The sequence below is a fragment of the Danio rerio genome, chromosome 9 (assembly GCF_052040795.2).
Source record: "Danio rerio strain M-AB ecotype USA chromosome 9, GRCz13ab, whole genome shotgun sequence".
In the NCBI taxonomy this organism is placed as follows: Eukaryota; Metazoa; Chordata; class Actinopteri; order Cypriniformes; family Danionidae; genus Danio; species Danio rerio.
In genome coordinates, this window is record NC_141029.1 from 13728114 (window position 1) to 13747415 (window position 19302).

Genomic DNA, 19302 nt, shown 5'->3' on the forward strand with positions numbered 1-19302 from the left:
TTAGGAGGTATCCCTGTCGCTGTGCAAAGTATGTAAATCACTGTGAAGACTTTAAAACTTAGGATGTTTGACCTAGTATGCGTGTCAAAAAGCGGACGAGTCTAAAGCAATGACTGTACAACCGAAATGTTGCCAGACGTCTGATTTTGAGAGGATGGGCCATCCTCTATTTCAACTCCACTCATCTTGGTCTGCTAACATTACTGCTGCTGCAATCTGAACTCACGTGCGACAGCAGGTGGAACGTAGCTCACGTGCAAACTGCTCAACTAATAAGAGAAAACGGACGCCATATCGTAATCAAATCGTCATAACGCCACGATGCATATTGTGACATTTTTGCATCACAATAAATCGTACAACTATAAATCGTTACACCCCTACAAGTTGATGTTCGTCATACTGCCTCATAGTGTTCATTTTACTTGGAAACTGCAGTGAAACATATGTTTAAGTATGTTTTTATGGTTTCACAAAAATGTAGGCTGAAGCACGTATTTCCAGTGAGCCTGTGTTGCTAGACCTTATTTTAGAAAAGGCTATGTTTTCAGTGCAGTCTTAAGTAAGTCACTATAGGCATGCTTATTCTAGCCAACCTGTTGTGACTTTAAGGCCTGGTGGGAATTTTAAGACTGACTCAGACCATCCTTGATGAGCGGCATCCTCATGAGCAGGGTGGAGGAGCTGATGTGCGTGTCAGCCTGACTACAAACAATAACCACCCAAAAGAGGACGCCAGTCTATGTTTTCCCATCTGAGCTCACTATATCCTGCTTTGCTAAACGCTAAACGTTTCGTAGAAAAGGGGACGAGTGGCCGGTCATGCTTTCTGTCCCGCTCTCCTGCTCTTTGTGGTGGAGGATTTATATGAGGAGAAGGAAGGAAATTCCACTGCATTGATAAGAATCCTGAAACCGTTCGGCCTCAGTTGGCAGCGGCGATAAAGAGCGTGATGACGCTTGTTAGCTAGAACCTGAAGCAGACACTAAACAGGAAGATAAAAAAACAAAAACAGTCAAGCTGCCCACGTGTTTACATTCCGCATGCGGACCCAAGAGGAGATCTGAACCGATCGAACCTGATGATTCAGACTCGAGCGCACGCTGAGAGAGCTAGTGTGGGAAAGGTCAACCACAAATTTGAGTGTGCTGAAATACTACTCTTTGGGCGGGTTGTTTGGAGCAGCACCGCTAGTATTCCCGATTGGCACATTGCAACACGCACAACTGTTTCTCATTGTCGTGGAAGACTGTAATTAAGGATGTTTGTTAAAATGTGACCTTCTTTTTCTGTTTTAGATGAGGCCGTGTCGCAGGAGGGAAAGGCCGGATCAGCTGAGAAGATTAAAAAACGTGTGAAGACTCCTTATTCGTTGAAAAGATGGCGTCCTTCCACATGGGTCGTCTCCACTGATACACTAGACGGAGAGGTGAACAACAACGGGCACAGCCAGCAGACGACTATGGCAGTAAGTGGAGGTGGTCACCCAAGCGCTGGCCAATCAAAGTCCAGCATCGCCGTGTTTTTGGTCGGCGGAGGAACAGCAACAGCTACTCTGACCTCCGATCCTCCAGATATGACCTGCCTGTGAACTCGCATGAGGATGAGCTCAGATCAGACTTTTTTTGTCTATGCTTTTGTGCTCCGATGGATAGAAATATATATATAAAAAAAAACGTTTTTGGAAAGCAGACTCTTGAAGGGACGTAAATTGGCAAGCACTTAATGTTGTCGGACTTGTTTTGAAGAAATCGCTTTAAACCGAACCCAGCTATGCAGCAACATTGGCATAAAATGCTTCCATTTGTTTTGGTTCTTTTTTTTTCCTTTTCTCAATCAAGTATGGTTGCTCTATTATTCGTTGCACTTTTATTTTGTACGTAATCTTAATCATAGATCCTCCGACCATCCAAGAATGGTCTTAAAACGTAAACGACAATGTGTTGATTTAACAATCATAATAGATCGGACGAAATCTAAATCATGTCTATCTATGAAAGAAAAGGCATCTGAGATGAAGTGGTCTTTAAGACTAGCATCTGTTGACTGCGTCTCTAATACCTTTTTAATCCACAGTACATTCATATGTTTTATATTTGTTGTACGTATCTGTGTACTCGTTTTTTTTTTGTATCATATTTTGAAATGTGCAATAGACTTTAGCTTTGAGGTGCTCCATATGACAATTTTATTTTGCTTTGCGAACTTTGCCGCATTTGTTTCTTTGTTTTCTTTAGTTTTTTATTTCCAAGCGCCACACTTAGCAGTGCAAATCCTGTGTCCAATCGACCATCCTGACTGCATTCGTGAAATGTCGTAGAAATGACAATCTCACACCTTAAATCAGGGTATCTTCCATCCATTCCATATCTGTTTTCAAACAAAAAAAATAAAACTAAGAAAACGGACGTTCTCAAAAAAAAAAAAAAAAAACGAGAAAAACGAGATTTTGGCTTTTTCATTTTTAGGTTTAGGGTAGCAAAACAGATAAACGAAGATTTATTATGCACGTAGACAGTGCTGAAATGCCCTGTTTCCTCTGGTCAACTAAATCTAAGCTCACCCTCAAAATAATAGTCCTATATATTATTACCCCCCTGTTTATTTTATTTCCCCAATTTCTGTTTAATGTAGAGACCATTTTTTTTAACACATTTCTAAACATAATCGTTTTAATAGCTCATTTCTAATAACTGATTTATTTTATCTTTGTCATAATGACAATAAATAATATTTGACTAGAGGCTTAACTAGGTTAATTAGGTTAACTAGGCAGGTTAGGGTAGTTAGGCAAGTCATTGACCTACCAACGATTGTTTGTTTTTATAGACTATCAAAACAAAATATAGCTTAAAGGGCTAATAATTTTTACCTTAAAATGGGTTTAAAAAAATTAAAACTGCTTTTATTCTAGCCGAAATAAATCAGATAAAACTTTTGCCAGAAAAAAAAAATATTATCAGACATACTGTGAAAATTCCCTTGCTCTGTTAAACATCATTTGGGAAATATTTTTTTTAAAAATCAAAGGGGGGCTAATAATTCTGACTTCAAGTGTATGTATGTATGTATGTATGTATGTATATATATATATATATATATATATATATATATATATATATATATATATATATATATATATATATATATATATATATATATATATATATATATTAGGAGGAAATAAAATACATTTTATTATAAATTATTATTAATAATAATAATAGTATTATTTAGCTCTAAAATAGTTCTGAAACAATCATGCAAACCAGGTGCTGCTGGGAAATGGTTATCTGTGCTCAGCATCAGGTGCACTGCAGCAAGAAGTTTGTTGGCAAACTATAGGCATATTATTATTATTATTATTATTGTTATTATTATTCATTCATTCATTTATTTTCTTCTTAGTTCAGGTTCTGCAATGAAATTGCAATCTTTGCTCAGCATCAGGTGCAGAGCAGCAAGATGTTTGTCAGCAAATTATGACCTTATTTTAATGACAAATGTGTAATAATATTGCTAATTTATGTTTTTATTTAATTTAAGCATATGCAATAAATGTCTGCCAACTGATAAAATGACAGAATATGTCATCTTAGTTTATATATATATATATAATTAAATAATAATAATTAAAAGGCTGGTTGCTGATTTTGACTATTATTTTTAGGGCGACGTCACGAGCTCAGATTTGGTTGACCAATCAGAGGAAAAGGGCAATTCAGCACCGTCTACATGTGTATAATCAATTTTAATCTGTTTTCCTACAATAAAACAAACACGAAAATTGAACCAAAATCTCGTTTTTTCTTTCCTTTTTTGTGAGCAAAAGACACGTCTGTTTTCTTAGTTTTCCTTTTTTTTATTTGCAAAAGGACATGGAATTGATGAAAGATACCCTGATTACCTTGCCACCAATCCCATCATTCTTCAAAAGGGAAGTAAGAGAAAACCACGAGGAGTCATTTCAAGTACTGGAAGACGAATGGACGACTTCTCATAAGCTTCAAGAAGGACAGTCATTTTTATTTTGATACTTTCTGTTACATTAGATGTCAGGCATCATCAACCTGGACTGTTTGCTGGAAATCTTTCTCTCTGAAGACACTGAATAATCAAGTCAAGCTCAGTGCCGTTTTACCTCTGTGAGAGTGTATGTAAATGTGTACGTATGGGTCTGTTTTTCTGCTTAACGGAGCTCATCAGACTACCCACTTCCAATATCTGCCAGAACAGCTGTGTGTGCTTCAGAAAATACGCCATGAACAAAATATACACAGTATGTACAGACTGAAGACTCAGAGCTATTTTAGTTTGGTTTTAGCCTCGGTTAAAGACAAGCTCAAAAGTGACTAGTATAGTGTACAATAAGAAATCCTGATTTTATCCATTTAAGCTGTTATTATTTTTCTTCCTCGTTATTATTTTTTTTAAATGTTTAATTTATGTAGTACCCAGGACCACCGTTTTATGCTCTGGGTTTATTATTCTCATGACATCCAATCAGTAAGTTGTTTATAATCATGTAAGATCTTATTTGAATGATGCTTTCAATCAAAAACATTGAAAATGCATGTGGTTTTGCGCTTACTTTGCAAGTCAGTCAAGTACAATCTGACATTTTTATTTGAATTTGGTGCCACAGTTAAACACTGAAGTTTCAAAGAATGCTTCACGTAAAAATAGGCAAATTTTATAAGTGCCCTAGATTTAAACCGTTGAGTTTTACCATGTTTTAATACAATCAGCTGATTTCCAGATATGGCAGAAACACTTTTAGCTTAGCTAAGTATTATTCATTGAATCAGATTAGACAATTTTTTTTTGCGAGATGCTAATGGTCTAATCCGATTCAATTGTTTATGCTAAGCTAAGCTAAAAGTGCTCCTTTTAGACCAGTAGATCAGCCGAATGGATTCAAAAAGGGTAAAACTCCTCTGTTTATATGTTGGGACTAGCAAAATTAGCCTAATAATAAAAAAAGTGGAGTGTTCCTTTAAATGCCGCATCCTTCGTGTTTTACATTTCAACAGTTGATGTTTTTACCAGCCTCATATTTTTGTGGAAAGCTATCGCCACAATCCATTCGAATAATTACATAGTGATGAGGGAAAAAACTCCCTCATGTAGCAAGGCCCTGCTTCCATGGAAAAAAGAAAGATAGCATGCGTTTAATCAGAGAGCGCTTACCGTGCTCAGTAAGTGTGTGGATTAACCACCATTTGGCAGAAGCCTGCGTTATCTTTGGACTTTGAGCACTTCAGATCGGGGGAAGTTTCAAGAAGTCATCTGATCCCCCCCCCCTCCATGGAGTTTTCCGTCAGCAAACAAGGCGATACAGTCGAGTTTAGTTTCTCACGTCCTCTTTCCGAACGAATCTGCGCTTCAGTCTGACTTTTATATGTTTGTAATATAGGCGGTGTAAATATACTGCGCATTTTTATGCACACTCTGTATACAGACTCTTCATCTGTTGCTTCGGGACCAAGAACAACACTAAATAAATCACTGTGAGATTTATCTGAAGATAAACACAGTAACGTCAGACTGTTTTCAGCGCAAATGCTGGATTACCCCTAACACAAATGAGAAATAATAACCTATTAGACGACATTAAAAACATCCAGTTCTGATGTGAATAACACGAACACACGTTTATGATTTAGACCAAAGTGTTGAGGCTGGAATGTGGATGAAGCTTGAGTCACTGGAAATGAAGTTTGTCCATCTGCTACGTGTTAATAATGCAAAATGTTTACACCAGAGCCATTGTCCAGTTCTACAGCACACTGTTGAATACCAAATCATTTCCTGACGGTTCTGAAATGCGTAAACATGCCTACATGCCTTGTTTATTCTTGAAGCAGGCCTTGAAAACTTTTTTCAATTCTGTCAGTTTGCAGGGGTGGTTTAAGTAAAAGACAAAGTCTGAATTTTAAAACGAAGTCCTCGCAAAGCCAAACACAAAAAACTAACGATTGGCTAACAATGCGTGTCCCTTAACCCAGCAGGCACACAACATCATAAGAGGTTACAGTTTTTCTTGATTGCTTTGGAGCAGCCGTCAACCCAAATCCCACATTTTCAAAACAGTTAACACACAGGCCTAAACAGCAGCACTCGTGGTCAAAGTGACACATTTTGCTTGCAACGGTGTCAAAACATTTAAAATATGCAGCAAAAGCTAATTTTGCCTTCAAACAACACCACTTGCAAACAAGTATAATCAATAATTACACAATGGACAACAAAATACAGAGCGTGTAATGTAGCAATGTACCCTATTGCCAAAACCGTTTGTTGTCTTTCCATATAGGATGTCAAATTTTCCATTTTCCATTGGATCCAGCGTAAGAAATGCTGATTAAAATTTTATTGAATACATGACGTTTTTTTCAAACTGAAATACTGTAAAAACAAAACCAAAAGAACCCAATAAACACTCTAAATATTAGAAAAAACACATGGAAACCAAACTGCAGTCAAATTTATCAGAGTAGCAGACATAGCCACCATTGACTGATTGCTAATTGAAGATTTGTGTGAAGGAGTGTTAAACCGGAGCTTCAGTGATTTCAAACTGATCTTGGTAGTTTCCAATAGTTAGAGATAGATAGATGATTTCTGTTTGGTAACCATAGCTAAAACAATGAAGTTTGGACTGCTTGAATGACATCCGTGTTAACTGTTTTGAAAAATGTTGGGAAAAATGTATCAATCCAATGAGAAACAGTTTACACATTTTCAAGACAAGTCTTCTGCTTTGCTGGGATAGTGGTGAGGAAGGAGTGGATCCTAGTTTCTTTAACCAGGTCAAAGCAAACAAGAAAAACTGTAATATTAGGTTGGAGTTAGGTCGTGATGTCAGGTGACCAAAATCCAATGTCTAGCCAGCATCTAAAGACAAAGTTATTTTGATTTCTAATAATCCAAAATCTAATGCCTTATATACGTCATAGTGGTAACGTCCACACAACATCAAACTGTAACATTATTAAGCCTTCTTTTCACTGCACACGACAACTGACAAGCAACAGACCAGAAGTCATTCATTTCCAATGGAGAGTAGTTCGGGAGCTGCGTGTTCCAATCATCTCCGGAAATTCGGATCCAATTTGAGCTGCGGATCTGTAAAAAATGTTCAACTCCTGCGCCTAGACTGTATGCGACCGACCGACCGGATGTGATGTATTTTAGTGTTTTCAAAGCAGGTTCGTGCATGCGAGATGAGAAATACTAGTTTTTGAATCAGAAAAAAAGTTTATATTTAAAAACATTTCTAATCATAAATTAGTATATATATATATATATATATATATATATATATATATATATATATATATATATATATATTGTCTCAACATTCCCTCCAAAATTTTTAGCGATCTATGAGTTTCTAGTATTAATTCATTCAACCATGGTGAACGCACTGAGAATAAAGGCTCTTGCTTTTTTCCGGATTCTGCGAGAACAGCAGCTTCTCTCCCATGGTACATGACAAAACAGAAAAGTCTGTGCGACTGCCACAAGGGGGCGTATTTTGGGCACAATCGTATGCAAATGTCGTGTGCAGTGGAAGGGCGGTTGATGATATTTGGTTGATTTTAGGTTGGACGTTGGACATTGACATCAGCCTGATATTGAGTTCTGACGTCAACCTGATTTTCATCAAAGAGCATAGAATCACCAAGAGGAGACACTCTAGTGCGATTTGGGAAACAGGCGCTAGATGTGTCGGTAGCCATTTTGGAATGAAAATTCCAATAGAACAACAACATATTATAAGTCTGTAAAATAAGCTATTAAAAGTGCTGATGATTGTGATAGTAAGTGTTGTATTGTCGTCTTTCAGGTTGTATCTCAGCTTTAATGCTCTTTTAAAATGAATAAATAAATAACAAAGCAGCTGCTTGCCATTGCAACAGCGATAAGATCTAATGGAAGGCCGATCGCTTTCACTCCAAAATGGCGAAATCGCTGGGGCTGTTGCTGGGCGCTGCTGTTGCAATGGAACGTTCTATTCAGGGTCGCCTTTTAGTCATTCTAAGCTCTTTGATTTCATTTCCAAACAAAATGCAAAGTCCCCACGACGTTGGGGTACAACGTCAATCTGACGTCATGTTGACGTCCTGTGCCTGCTGCGAAGAAGTTCACCCCCCATAAAATAAACATTCTCTCATCTTTTACTCAACCTCCACTTGTTTTAGAATTTTTTTTAGTTTCTTCTGTTGAACACTAAATATAAATATTTGAAGAATGTTTAAAAATAGCACCATTGACTTACTTCCTACAATGGATGTCAATGGCTGCTTTTATCCACAATTCTTCAGAATATCTTGTATTGTGTTCAACAACAAACATCTAGAACCACTTGAGTGTGAGTTAATGCTGAGGAAATGTTCAATTATGGATGAACTATCCATTTAAAACACAAACTTGGACTGTCAGCTGTGTTTTTGGAGTTTGTATGTGTGAGTGAATGAAGGTTCTGTGTTGACAAGCTGCTGATTTTCTCTCTGTTCAATTTAAGTTTAGAGTTGAAGCTGTCTTCAATTGGCCCCTGCCTAGACGGATGTTCAAAATAAAATAAAAAAGCCACTGACATGTTTTCTATTACAGCTTGTAAAGTAAGCACTTTGAGGAGAAAAAAAGAACAAAATGATAACTCATGCTTTTAGTCTATTCAGAAGATGTTTTAAAATGCCATTTAGAAATAAAAGCTTGCTGTACAACCCTGCATTACTCAGTTGATTAAAGATTATATTAATGAAAGCCTGTATATGAAGTTTGCTTGTCGTTTGTCTCCCTTTTTCCTTGTAGAAAATGAGCTGCTTCTGGGTAAATATATATATATATAAAAAGTATTTGCACTGAAGTTTCAGTTTATTGACTGGCCACATGAGGGTAGTAAAGGCAGCCACAATATCATGACCAAAAGCATGTGTTCCTTCCTGCACAACACTTTCAATTCAGATAACAGCGCAGAGACATTCATAAAGAGATTCATTCAGTGCATTTAGATAAAAGCTTTGCTTTACTTTGCCTTGATTGCAGTGATCATGTGTTTTTCATTTACTTTCTGAACACACGCACACAAATGCTATTACTTTTCACCAGAGAGTGAGCATGTTACTGTTTAGAAAGTATCTATCTATCTATCTATCTATCTATCTATCTATCTATCTATCTATCTATCTATCTATCTATCTATCTATCTATCTATCTATCTATCTATCTATCTATCTATCTATCTATCTACTGTATCTATCTATCTATCTATCTACCTGTCTGTCTGTCTGTCTGTCTGTCTGTCTGTCTGTCTGTCCAACCATTTTTTAAGACGGAAAAACACGTAGGCCCTAGACAGGCCCTTTTTTTTTCTTTTTTTTTTTTTAAACAATTAGATTTAAGAGTAAAGGCATATTATTTCATGTATTTTTTTATTTCACTGTAGTGTGATTGTGTAGATCACAGAAGATTTGATGTATGAGACAACATACGTTACTAATGTGGAGTAAATACTGAATTTATAAAATATTGTGGTTTTATGTTGGGAGCGGGTTTTCTTTTTTTATATTTTCTTTTTTCTTTTATATTTTCTTTAGATTCAGGCCCGTAGCTGGGGGGCATTTGGAGGTTTTCGGGTGACTAAGTCCAGAATCTGACCCCTATATTAGCTCATTTTTCTCATTTGCTCATTTTTGACTGCTATGCCATCACACATTGTGAAAATTCTAGATAGAAGAAGGCTTTAAGACAACTTAAATTTTTATACAAATTTGAATTAAGTGGCCAAATTCTGACTGAGGAAAGTTGAATGAGCTGGCCAGTTTTTATTTGCCCATAGGCAAATGTTTTTATTTTAAAACAAGTTTTACGAGATTACTATTTTTAGAATAATGCATTATAACACATTTGTATTTAAAAATAAGTATTTTTTTCATATTTCTTTATTCAATTTTTAAATGCTAATCTCATAACAATATTTATAAAACTGGATTAACTTACAGTTTAAATCCAAGTTTGTAAATAAATACTTCGTAGTAAAATAGTATGATGATCACTTTGACAAAACTAGGAAATGTTTTTTGTGCATCAAAAAAGTGAGGTTATGATCACCGTCCGACAAGCTGATCCAGCATAGTTCTTAAAGTGTTACTAAAATGCATAATTGAATAGAAAATGAGGCGAATAACAGCACACACACACAAAAAAAAAACATCCCTTTCAACAGGCTGGTTACGGGCCTGTGATTTTTTACAGACATCTTTAAAATTAAATTGATTAAAATGACAATTTACAGCATTCAAATGACAAAAAATATATTTCTAATCTTAATTTATTAATTATAAATTATTTATTTATTTATTAATTTAATAATATTTCTATAACAATGACAGCATCTTGTTCAGCTGTCAGACATAGTTGATAACTGCTATTTTTAGAGCCTTTAAACTCAAGAGAAGCAGACAGTAATATATCATATTGATAAATCCTGCTAACCTACTTCATAAACCTTAATCCTTCGTCACAGCGAAACCATGAAACATTTTCCTCATAATAAACCGTGCGTGCTCACGGAATTAAAGAATCCACTTCCCAGCCAATCAGAAGTTGTGAGTGGAGAGCGACCAGCCAATCAGGGGAAAGGAGGCAGAGCGCTGGATCGAGTTGACGGTGCGTGGCTCTGAATCTCCCTCAGTTTACTCGAGCTCGCGAAACGGCTCGGCTGTGCCAGTCAGGAAGCTTAAAACTGTCTTTAAATGGAGTGACAAGAGCACCAAAGAGCATTAACCACCTCAGGCGGTCTTAAACGCACGTTTAAACTGTTATTGTTGACTTCTGCGCGATTTCCCAGCGAACAGAATGTCTCAAAGAGTTCGCAAAAACGGATCTCCGACGTCCGGAGTGACCACGGGAAGCCCGATCGGATCCCCGGGGATCAGCGCCGCTGGAGTGAATTTACTGGGTCGCCTGCTGCCCATGAAAGCCACGGTTCCTTTCCAGCTGAAAACGCAGCCACAGCACCCTCTACAGACACGGACGGTTCTGTCCTCCTCATCCTCCGGTAACGGTAAATGCCACAGCAGCGGAGCTCACAGCCGGAGCCCCACGCGATCCCTTTCCTCCAGTGCCGTTTCAGCAGCCACGTCCACTTCCTCTGCGTTCATCACACCAACAGCGGCTTCTTCCTCTCCCTCACCATCATCTTCATCAAGAACTAGCCCCATTATCGTTGTCCACGCGACAAACCCCAGATCATCCTCGTCCTCAGCCCACTCAGGTGTGCACTTGGGCCCGCAGTGCTGCTCCCCCTCACAGCAGACCAGCTGCGGCTGCTCGGACCCTTCAGCCTTTACCTCTCATTTGTCATCCTCTCCGTCTTCATCCTCGCCACTGTGGTCTTGCGGTCACAGAGCCAAACCCCTCCAGACCCCCGAGCATGACAGACTGTCTCCAGAGAGGCTCAGTCCCAGCTCACCTGTGTGCACAGGTAATCCTACAGTAGAGCTCTTGAGTCTTGAATTTAGCATAAAGCCAGAAGTGATGAGCCACATGTTTACTTGACATCACTGTGGTAACTTGTAAACACACACGTGGTCTCCAGTGGTTTGTGGGCGTTATTTCCGCTTTCTGAATATTTGACAGTAGTAATAATGTCTCTCATATTTCGTAATAATAGGAAGGAACTCATGAGGCTTGTTGTTGCATTAAAAATGACCTGCATTAATATGCATGGCATGTGTAATGTAGAACAGAGATTCTTAACCTTTTTAACTCTGAAAGCAACATATATGACTAATTATATCTTTTAGTAGACTGATTCTGCTGTTATTATGAATAAAGATAACAGTTATTACACATTATTAACATGTTCATATTTTATACATAAAAACTGTTTAACAAACGAATAATTAAATGTTACATTTTATGCATTAAAATCCAGATTATTTAAAATAAGTTTTATAGAATAGTTGTTTTTTAATATTTTTATAAATTATTTAATTAACTAATACTTTAAAATACATAAAATGTGTTATTAATCAATAATTATTAACATTTAATTATTCGTTTGTTAAATAGTATATATATTATTTTGTTTGGTAAATATATATATATATATATATATATATATATATATATATATATATATATATATATATATATATATATATATATATATATGTGTGTGTGTGTGGGGGGGTGTTAAATAAATGTATTTAAATAATTAGAATTTTTATATATACAATTTAAATGAATGTAAAAAAATTGAATTTATGTATTTTTAATGTTTTAATTTCTATTTTAACAAAAACAAACAAATTCATAAATTTTCCTTTTACTTAGTCACTTTTTATCAGTGGTAGCCACAGTGGAATGAACCGCTAACTATTCTGGCATATGTTTTACACAGCAGATTCCCTTCCAGCTCCAACCCAGTATTGAGAAAAACATCCATTGTAATGCATCACTAATAAATTAACATTTTAATGTATTCAAACCTGTAGTTTTAAAATCTGTAGATTTATTCATAAATTAAAATAATAATAATAATTAGATGTATTCCAGTTTCCTGAGGTGCATTCTAGGATGCTCTGAGATGTTCCCAAGTGTCAAGCTTAGATGGGAACTTCCCTGAGCATTTCAGGGTGCACCTTATAAAGCTGGTGGAATCAAGCTAAAGGAGACTTTTTAATAAACTTGGTTTAGATCCCATTATTTTATATTTTATATAATTTCATGACAGTTTTTGTGACTTTATTTTTCTACAGTTTTGAAATACTATTTATTTGACGTAATAATTGATTATTTGGAGTTGGAATTTAAATCTCAGGTGTGAATTTCGACAAGGGCTGCATGATATTGGAAAAATCAGTTATTTCGATATTTCAGTTTTTAAAAGATGGCTTAAATAACTCTCTAATAATTAGTCTAACAGTATTGAGGTGCAGAAATTGAATAATCACTAGGGGTGTGACGAAATTTTTATATGTTAATTTATTGTGATTCTTACTTTTATTTGTCTCTTTTTCAGTCAAGATATCTAAAAATCCTTGATTGAGTGAAATTATTGTTTTGTTTTCACCTAAATAAAAAAAAAACTAGCTTAGAAACACAAGGATTAGAAACACTACTTCTAAGTAAGTTTTTTTTGCATAAATCATATAAAATCTGTATAAATAATTAACTCCAAACATCATATTTTTTTGTGCCCAAATGTTTTAAACTCTCTCAAAATGCTCAGTTACAGGCCTTAAAAACACATGTGAATGATAAACCTTCACTCTATTATGGTTAGACTTAGCAGTGACTCTATAAATCACGTGTTCTGTAGCTTCTGGTCAACTATAATTAAGACTCAACATTGCATATCTTGCAATGTGGCAATTCCAGATGCGCACATTGGCGATATCAATTTCAAAACGATATATATATATTTTGACCTTCTTTTACAAAATCATTGTTTATCATTTACACACTTTTTGACAGAATGATGCTATAATTTATGTAGCCTCTAATATACAGAAGACCCAAAGTTTCAAGACCCAAAGTTTCATGACATACAGTATCACACTGTTTTTCAAGTAATTTATAACTAACTAGTTCTCTTATCAGGCATTGTGAATTTTTTAGTGTTTGCAGGCTGTAGAGTATTTCAGATGTCTCATTCATAAAACAGCCTGTGGGGAGTCGTGCTGAGAGCAGGCCGCTGTGGTTTGAGGTGGCAGCTCCAGAGGCTTTTCTCTCTTGCTGACTGGTTAAAAATGTAAATGTTTGGTTGCCAGTCACTGGTTTGGACCTTTGACTCTCAAAAGTTTGTTTTGTGATCAGTTTGCCAGCAAGTGTTGCGCTGCGTTTGATTTACTGTAACTGTTTGAACTGGCGTTGTGACCGGTACCACACATTTTAAGAAAATGCCATTTCCTCGAAAAGGAAATGTATTTGTCTGCTTTTTATTGGCAAAAAAAATCAGTTATGGGCAGTCCCACACCAAATGTGCTGTTTTTTAACACTCACCTCGAAGACAGAAGTACTGTATAGTAAGTGCTGGTTGCGATGCAGGCATGGATGGAATACTATTAGTTACAAGTTAGTTAAAGTTAATAGTAACTAATAAAATTATGGTAACTAATAACTTGATTGTATTGCAATAATGTGCACCTTTTTTAAAGCTACACTGAAACAATAATAATTGTGAAAAGCACTATACCAATAAGCTCAACAATGGCTCATTCTGAAAACGTAGCCCTATATGCATTTCTGGAGAAGGCGAATTATGTAGCCAGAAATACTTATGACTGCATTTCATCTTTAAAACGGACGCTACGGGGCGACTGCACTAGCTGTTGACCTCACAAGCTGACCACTCACCTCTGTATGGACGGCTTTTCCACTGTTACCAGATTGTCCAGTGGCTCACTGCAATTGTCGGCGGACATGAGATGGGGTTTGAGTCCGATGAAGAATGGTTCCAGAAGGTGGGCAAGACAAAAACAAAAGCGAAAAAATAAAATAAACCAGTAAAAACAGGGTTAGAATGTAATAAAATCTGAAAACGTGGTAAAAAATCAGGGGGCTTTATTTTTTCTGCATTGCTTTTTAAAACACTGTCAGGTGGGTTTTGGGAAGTGGATGGGCGCTAGGGGTGCAACGGTTTAGTCTACTCACAGTTTGTTATATACCACAGTTTTAGGGTCACGGTTTCGGTACGGTACAGTATGTGCTACACTGTAAAAAAATCCATTATTTTACATTTTTTTCTGGCAGCTAGAGTGCTGGGAAAAAAAAGCAAAATAACGGCCGGTAAATTACAGACATTTACCATAAAATAACAGACAGTAAATTACAACAATATTTACCTGAAATTTTAATTTAACAAAATTTCTGTAATTTAAAGTCTCTTATTTTTCATTAAAGGTCTTTAATTTACCAGCGGAAAAAAAGTAAAATAAAATTTTTTTTACAGAGTATGTTTAGAAAAAAAGGCTTTTCTGAAAAATTCTGAAAAAAGAACAGAAATAAGAACAATATACATATTTATTGGGTAACAAACACTTAATTAAATATGAAAATTGTATGTTCAAATAAAATGCTTAAGAAAAATAAAGAGAGAAAAAAATATTTTTTCTTTCCTTTTTTCTGTTTTATATCTTATAATTATGTCAACATCTTAATAATTGAACACTTTTAGAGTATTGGTTACTTCTGTTTACATTATGCTTGCATTGCCAAGGCAACAATGCATGTTTATTACCAAATATTCAGGAGAGCTTTATTATCACACACACCATCGAAGTGAATGAAACTAAAGGAAAGAGAGAGCATTTGGCTCTTCTCTCTTAATTCAGCAGGCATAGTCAGTCAAGAAAAAACTTTTCTCTGGAGACAGTGGGTAAACAAAATGAATAAATAGTGGGAGCGATAAGGTGCAGAAGAATACCCAGCGGGATCGTGACTGCAGAAACAGACTTGTGTGACCTCTTTAGGCTGTATGTCCGGGTCCGTATGGCTCACTACTGGGTCTAAACATGGACCTAGATCTGCCTGTTAGAGACCACTAATCACAGCTATCATGGCAACAACAAAAATCTGTTTGAAAAAACTTGTTGTGTCTGTCTGAATTTACATTGAGTGTTTGTTGAAACACTGATGGCAATGCGCTGTGTTTTGGTCTCACCTGTGCTTTTGCGTGCGCTTCATCTCCTTTACTTGCCATGCTGAACTCTCAGAAACTAAACACACCGACACATGAGGAAATGTGATGTCAACAGATTTACATACTAAGAGATGATTGGACAGATCACAGGCATGTGAAAGGTAATCTGAAGCATACAAAGGTGGAATTTTTTTGCTTTGTCGCAGTTGTTTTTATCACCAAATCAATATTAATAAAGCATATTTTGAACTGTGGATCACAGGGCACACCGAACCATGGGAAGACAACGGGACGATACAATTTTTTACAGAGAACTGTTGCATCCCTGGTGGCCACTGACTAATTGGTGCTTTTTAAAATAGTATAAATTGGGTTTAGACAGGGGGGTGGGTGTGAGTATCGGTCAGTTAGTTTGTCAGTCAGTCGATAGCAGCCTCTGCGACCTCTGGTGGATTCGAAAAAACTAAAACTGCAAAAAACCATACCTCCTGGGACGTATTTGGCGCTCTCCAGAAATATATATAGGGGTACATTTTCAGAATGAGTCTGGGTTGAATAAACTTTGAATTGAATGATCATCTGGTTATCTGCTTCAAAAAGCCCTTTTATTAAGGGAGGGTAGAGGTTATTGGGTTGGGAGTGTCATCCTTTGTGTCTTGGCCAAGACCCAACCCTTATTGTTTTAGTAAATTACCCATGATTCTCTTGGAGCCTCCTCAAACAGCCTGCGAGACCACGAGTATGTCTTAGCTGTGTTTCTGTGTCAGTGTTGTTTTATTTTAGCCCAATAATGACACAATCTGTCTGAACAAGAGGAAACTTGATCTCGGGTCCACATTTGACTTCGGGTCAGAGATTCATATGCCTGCTGGAATGCCCTTGTGATTACTGTTTTTAGTCTCCTGAGCCATGCCTCCCCTTTTCACTGTATCCCACTGAAAACACTCCTCTCTGGTATGTCCAGTAATTTTCCAGATCACCAGGCTTGCCTAAGATCCCATGAAAGCCGAAGCACACGAGAGGGACTGGAAAGGATGGAGAAAATTGGGGAAAATCACTCTGAGAGATCTTGTGTCCGGTCATGTGTGGAAAGGGCTGTTTTCAAATTTGTCGAGTAGAGTTTGATTGATTGACTTGTCAAATTAATCAGACTGCGATCCTTTAATCAAAGACAAATTCACTGTAGCTGCTTTCTTATGGTACGGTACGGGTCGACATGGCCCGGCTTGCTTCAGTTTGGTTTTGTTCCGCTCAGTTTGCATTTGCACTACCGATCGAATTGGGTGGAATTATCACCATAGATTCACCACCTGTACTTCTACAAACTAATAAAACAGCAGTGTATGTTGCTGGGTATTTATGTATGTATGTCGTGTTGCAGATAAAATGATTCTAGTACTGACTAATCTCTCAAACCAAGCGATGATCAGCAGTGTGTATACCTCATGTTTTAGTAATTGTATGGCTTGCTTGGAACCTACTTGAGGTGGTACTAAAAAGTAGAAGTACTAGGTATGAAAAGCAGTAGAAAAGCCCCCAAATAAAGTCCGAATCAAACTGAACTGCTCCGTACCATGCAGTGGAAAAACACCTAATGTGATAGATGATACATTTCTTTGGACCTTAAATATTGGAGAGCTTTGGGCGATGATCAGCAGTGTGTGTACGTCATGTTTTAGTAATTGTATAGCTTGCTTGGAACCTTACTTGAGGTGGTACAAAAAAAGTACAAGGTACTAGGTATGAAAAGCAGTAGAAAAGCACCTTAGACGATAAATTTCTTTAGATCTTGAATATTGGAGAGCCTTGGCGTTCACCAGATGCTTCTAAGATGCATTTTACATTGACCAGATTCTGATCACATGCATTAATATTTACTAATGGCTGTAAAACAACAAACCAACAACAAAAAAAGAGCTGGTTGCAACGAAAGCTGATTGTTTTGTAGACATTTTTTTAAGCTGTGTCTGCCAAAACGTAGTGTATAAACACCACAGATTACAGCTGAACGCAAACTAGCATGCACATTCTGTGCTTGTGTAATAACTGTTAAAATAACTGGTTGTTTCAGAGTATTAACAGATTTGTCATTTTAAAAAATGTAAAAAGTAACTCACTGACTTCTGGCTGACACTCAGTTTGTTGCGTCATGGCCCATAGGACTGGTCTTGCGTAGCCTGACCTGCAGACTGACAGCAAACTGTCTGGGGTCTTTTCCTGCCTTCATTGCTCAAAGAACACCTAAAAGGCAAACCAGACTAACATGTACAGCAACCAGTTACAGATCACATTTTGTAATGTCCTGTTTTATAATCAAGAGTCTATACTGTGAACTTCACATCCTTTTTAAAATCCTGTTAAATTTAAAGAATCAAATCAGAAAATTCAGTTTTTGCTATTTTACCTGAATTATACGTTAGATTATTTGTGGAAACAACTGCTGAGCCTGAGAGGGACATACTGCCTCAAAACAGACCATGTTATGAAAATGATCAGTCTTTGTCTGATATTAAAATTCTATACTTACTCACTTACGTACTTACTCCAAGGGCCGTTTTTACCGAAGTTAATATTTAGCCGCACCATGTTGGTGTTTCATAACATCAAATTTTTACGAGGTGGGTAAACGCTCAATCCCCAACCTGGAGGACCAGGACATACATACATACTGTACACTACAGGCAATTTAGCTTATCCAATAGCGCATGTCTTTGGACTTGGGGCAAACCGCAGCACCCTGAGGAACCCCATGCAAACACAGGGAGAACATGCAAATTTCACACAGAAAAGCCAACTGACCCAGGCAGGGCTCAAACCAGCTGTTCTATTTAAGTGTTATTGCATTCCTAGTGTTTTTAATTGCTTCACTGAAACAGAAACGACAATTCTGTCATTTACACATCAAAAAAACACTGGTCATTTTTAAAATACCCATTAAGATATTTCATTTTGAAAATTCTTCAATATTCCTTTATTAAAAGTCCTGATGCTGCATTAGAAATGCCTTGCATACACTCACAAATATTTAGGCCTAACAAATGAGGTATTTTTAAAGATTTTTAAAGATATTTATTCTGATTGTATATAAGATTTCCATTCATTTGGATTACATCTAAGATAATTGTACTAATAAACTTAATAAGATTGATATTTGTTAGTTATTTGTAAGGAGTTTAGCGCTGCATCAATTTTACCCCCAAATATTAAGTAAACCAGTGTCATAGAATTTAACTAATTGGACCTGGCTTTACAGGTAGCGTAGATTTGTTATATCATATTCATATTTTTTACTTAATTGACTTTAACAGATTTAGATTGATTCTAAGCAGACTGACAACGTACATTTTAAAAACTGACAAATTAAATACAATCAAAAGGCTACAAAAAGTTAAGGATAAACTTCATCGTGATTTAATGTTTTGTGTGTACTTTGTAAAAAGTGGGTGACACTTTACAATACGGTTCATTAGTTAATGCATTTACTAGCATGAACTAATCATGAACAACACTTGTACAGCATTTATTAATCATAATTGAACATTTACTAATGCATTATTAACATCCAAGTTCATGCTTTTTGACATTAGTTAATGCACCATGAGTTAACATGAACTAATAATGAACAACTGTATTTTCATTAACTA

The 19302-nt window shown here is 36.4% G+C and overlaps 3 protein-coding genes across 4 annotated transcripts in view; 2 read left to right on the forward strand and 1 right to left on the reverse strand.

Annotated features, from left to right (window-relative positions):
* The window catches only part of bmpr2b (bone morphogenetic protein receptor type 2b), a 169540-nt gene extending 167930 nt beyond the window's left edge, over positions 1-1610 (forward strand). Inside the window, 1 exon segment of the mRNA NM_001039807.1 lies at positions 1299-1610. Coding sequence (NP_001034896.1) covers positions 1299-1591 — 293 coding nt within the window. The 3' untranslated portion in view covers positions 1592-1610.
* LOC141376079 (uncharacterized) overlaps positions 1-19302 on the reverse strand; it is a 996984-nt gene that overhangs the window by 799493 nt on the left and 178189 nt on the right. The window lies entirely within an intron of this gene.
* Positions 10701-19302, forward strand: part of fam117bb (family with sequence similarity 117 member Bb) — a 91489-nt gene continuing 82887 nt past the window's right edge. Inside the window, exon 1 of one of the 2 annotated variants that reach the window (XM_087265733.1) lies at positions 10701-11494. In XM_087265733.1, the coding sequence (XP_087121859.1) occupies positions 10867-11494 (628 nt within the window). In that variant the 5' untranslated portion in view covers positions 10701-10866. 2 annotated transcript variants of the gene reach the window in all.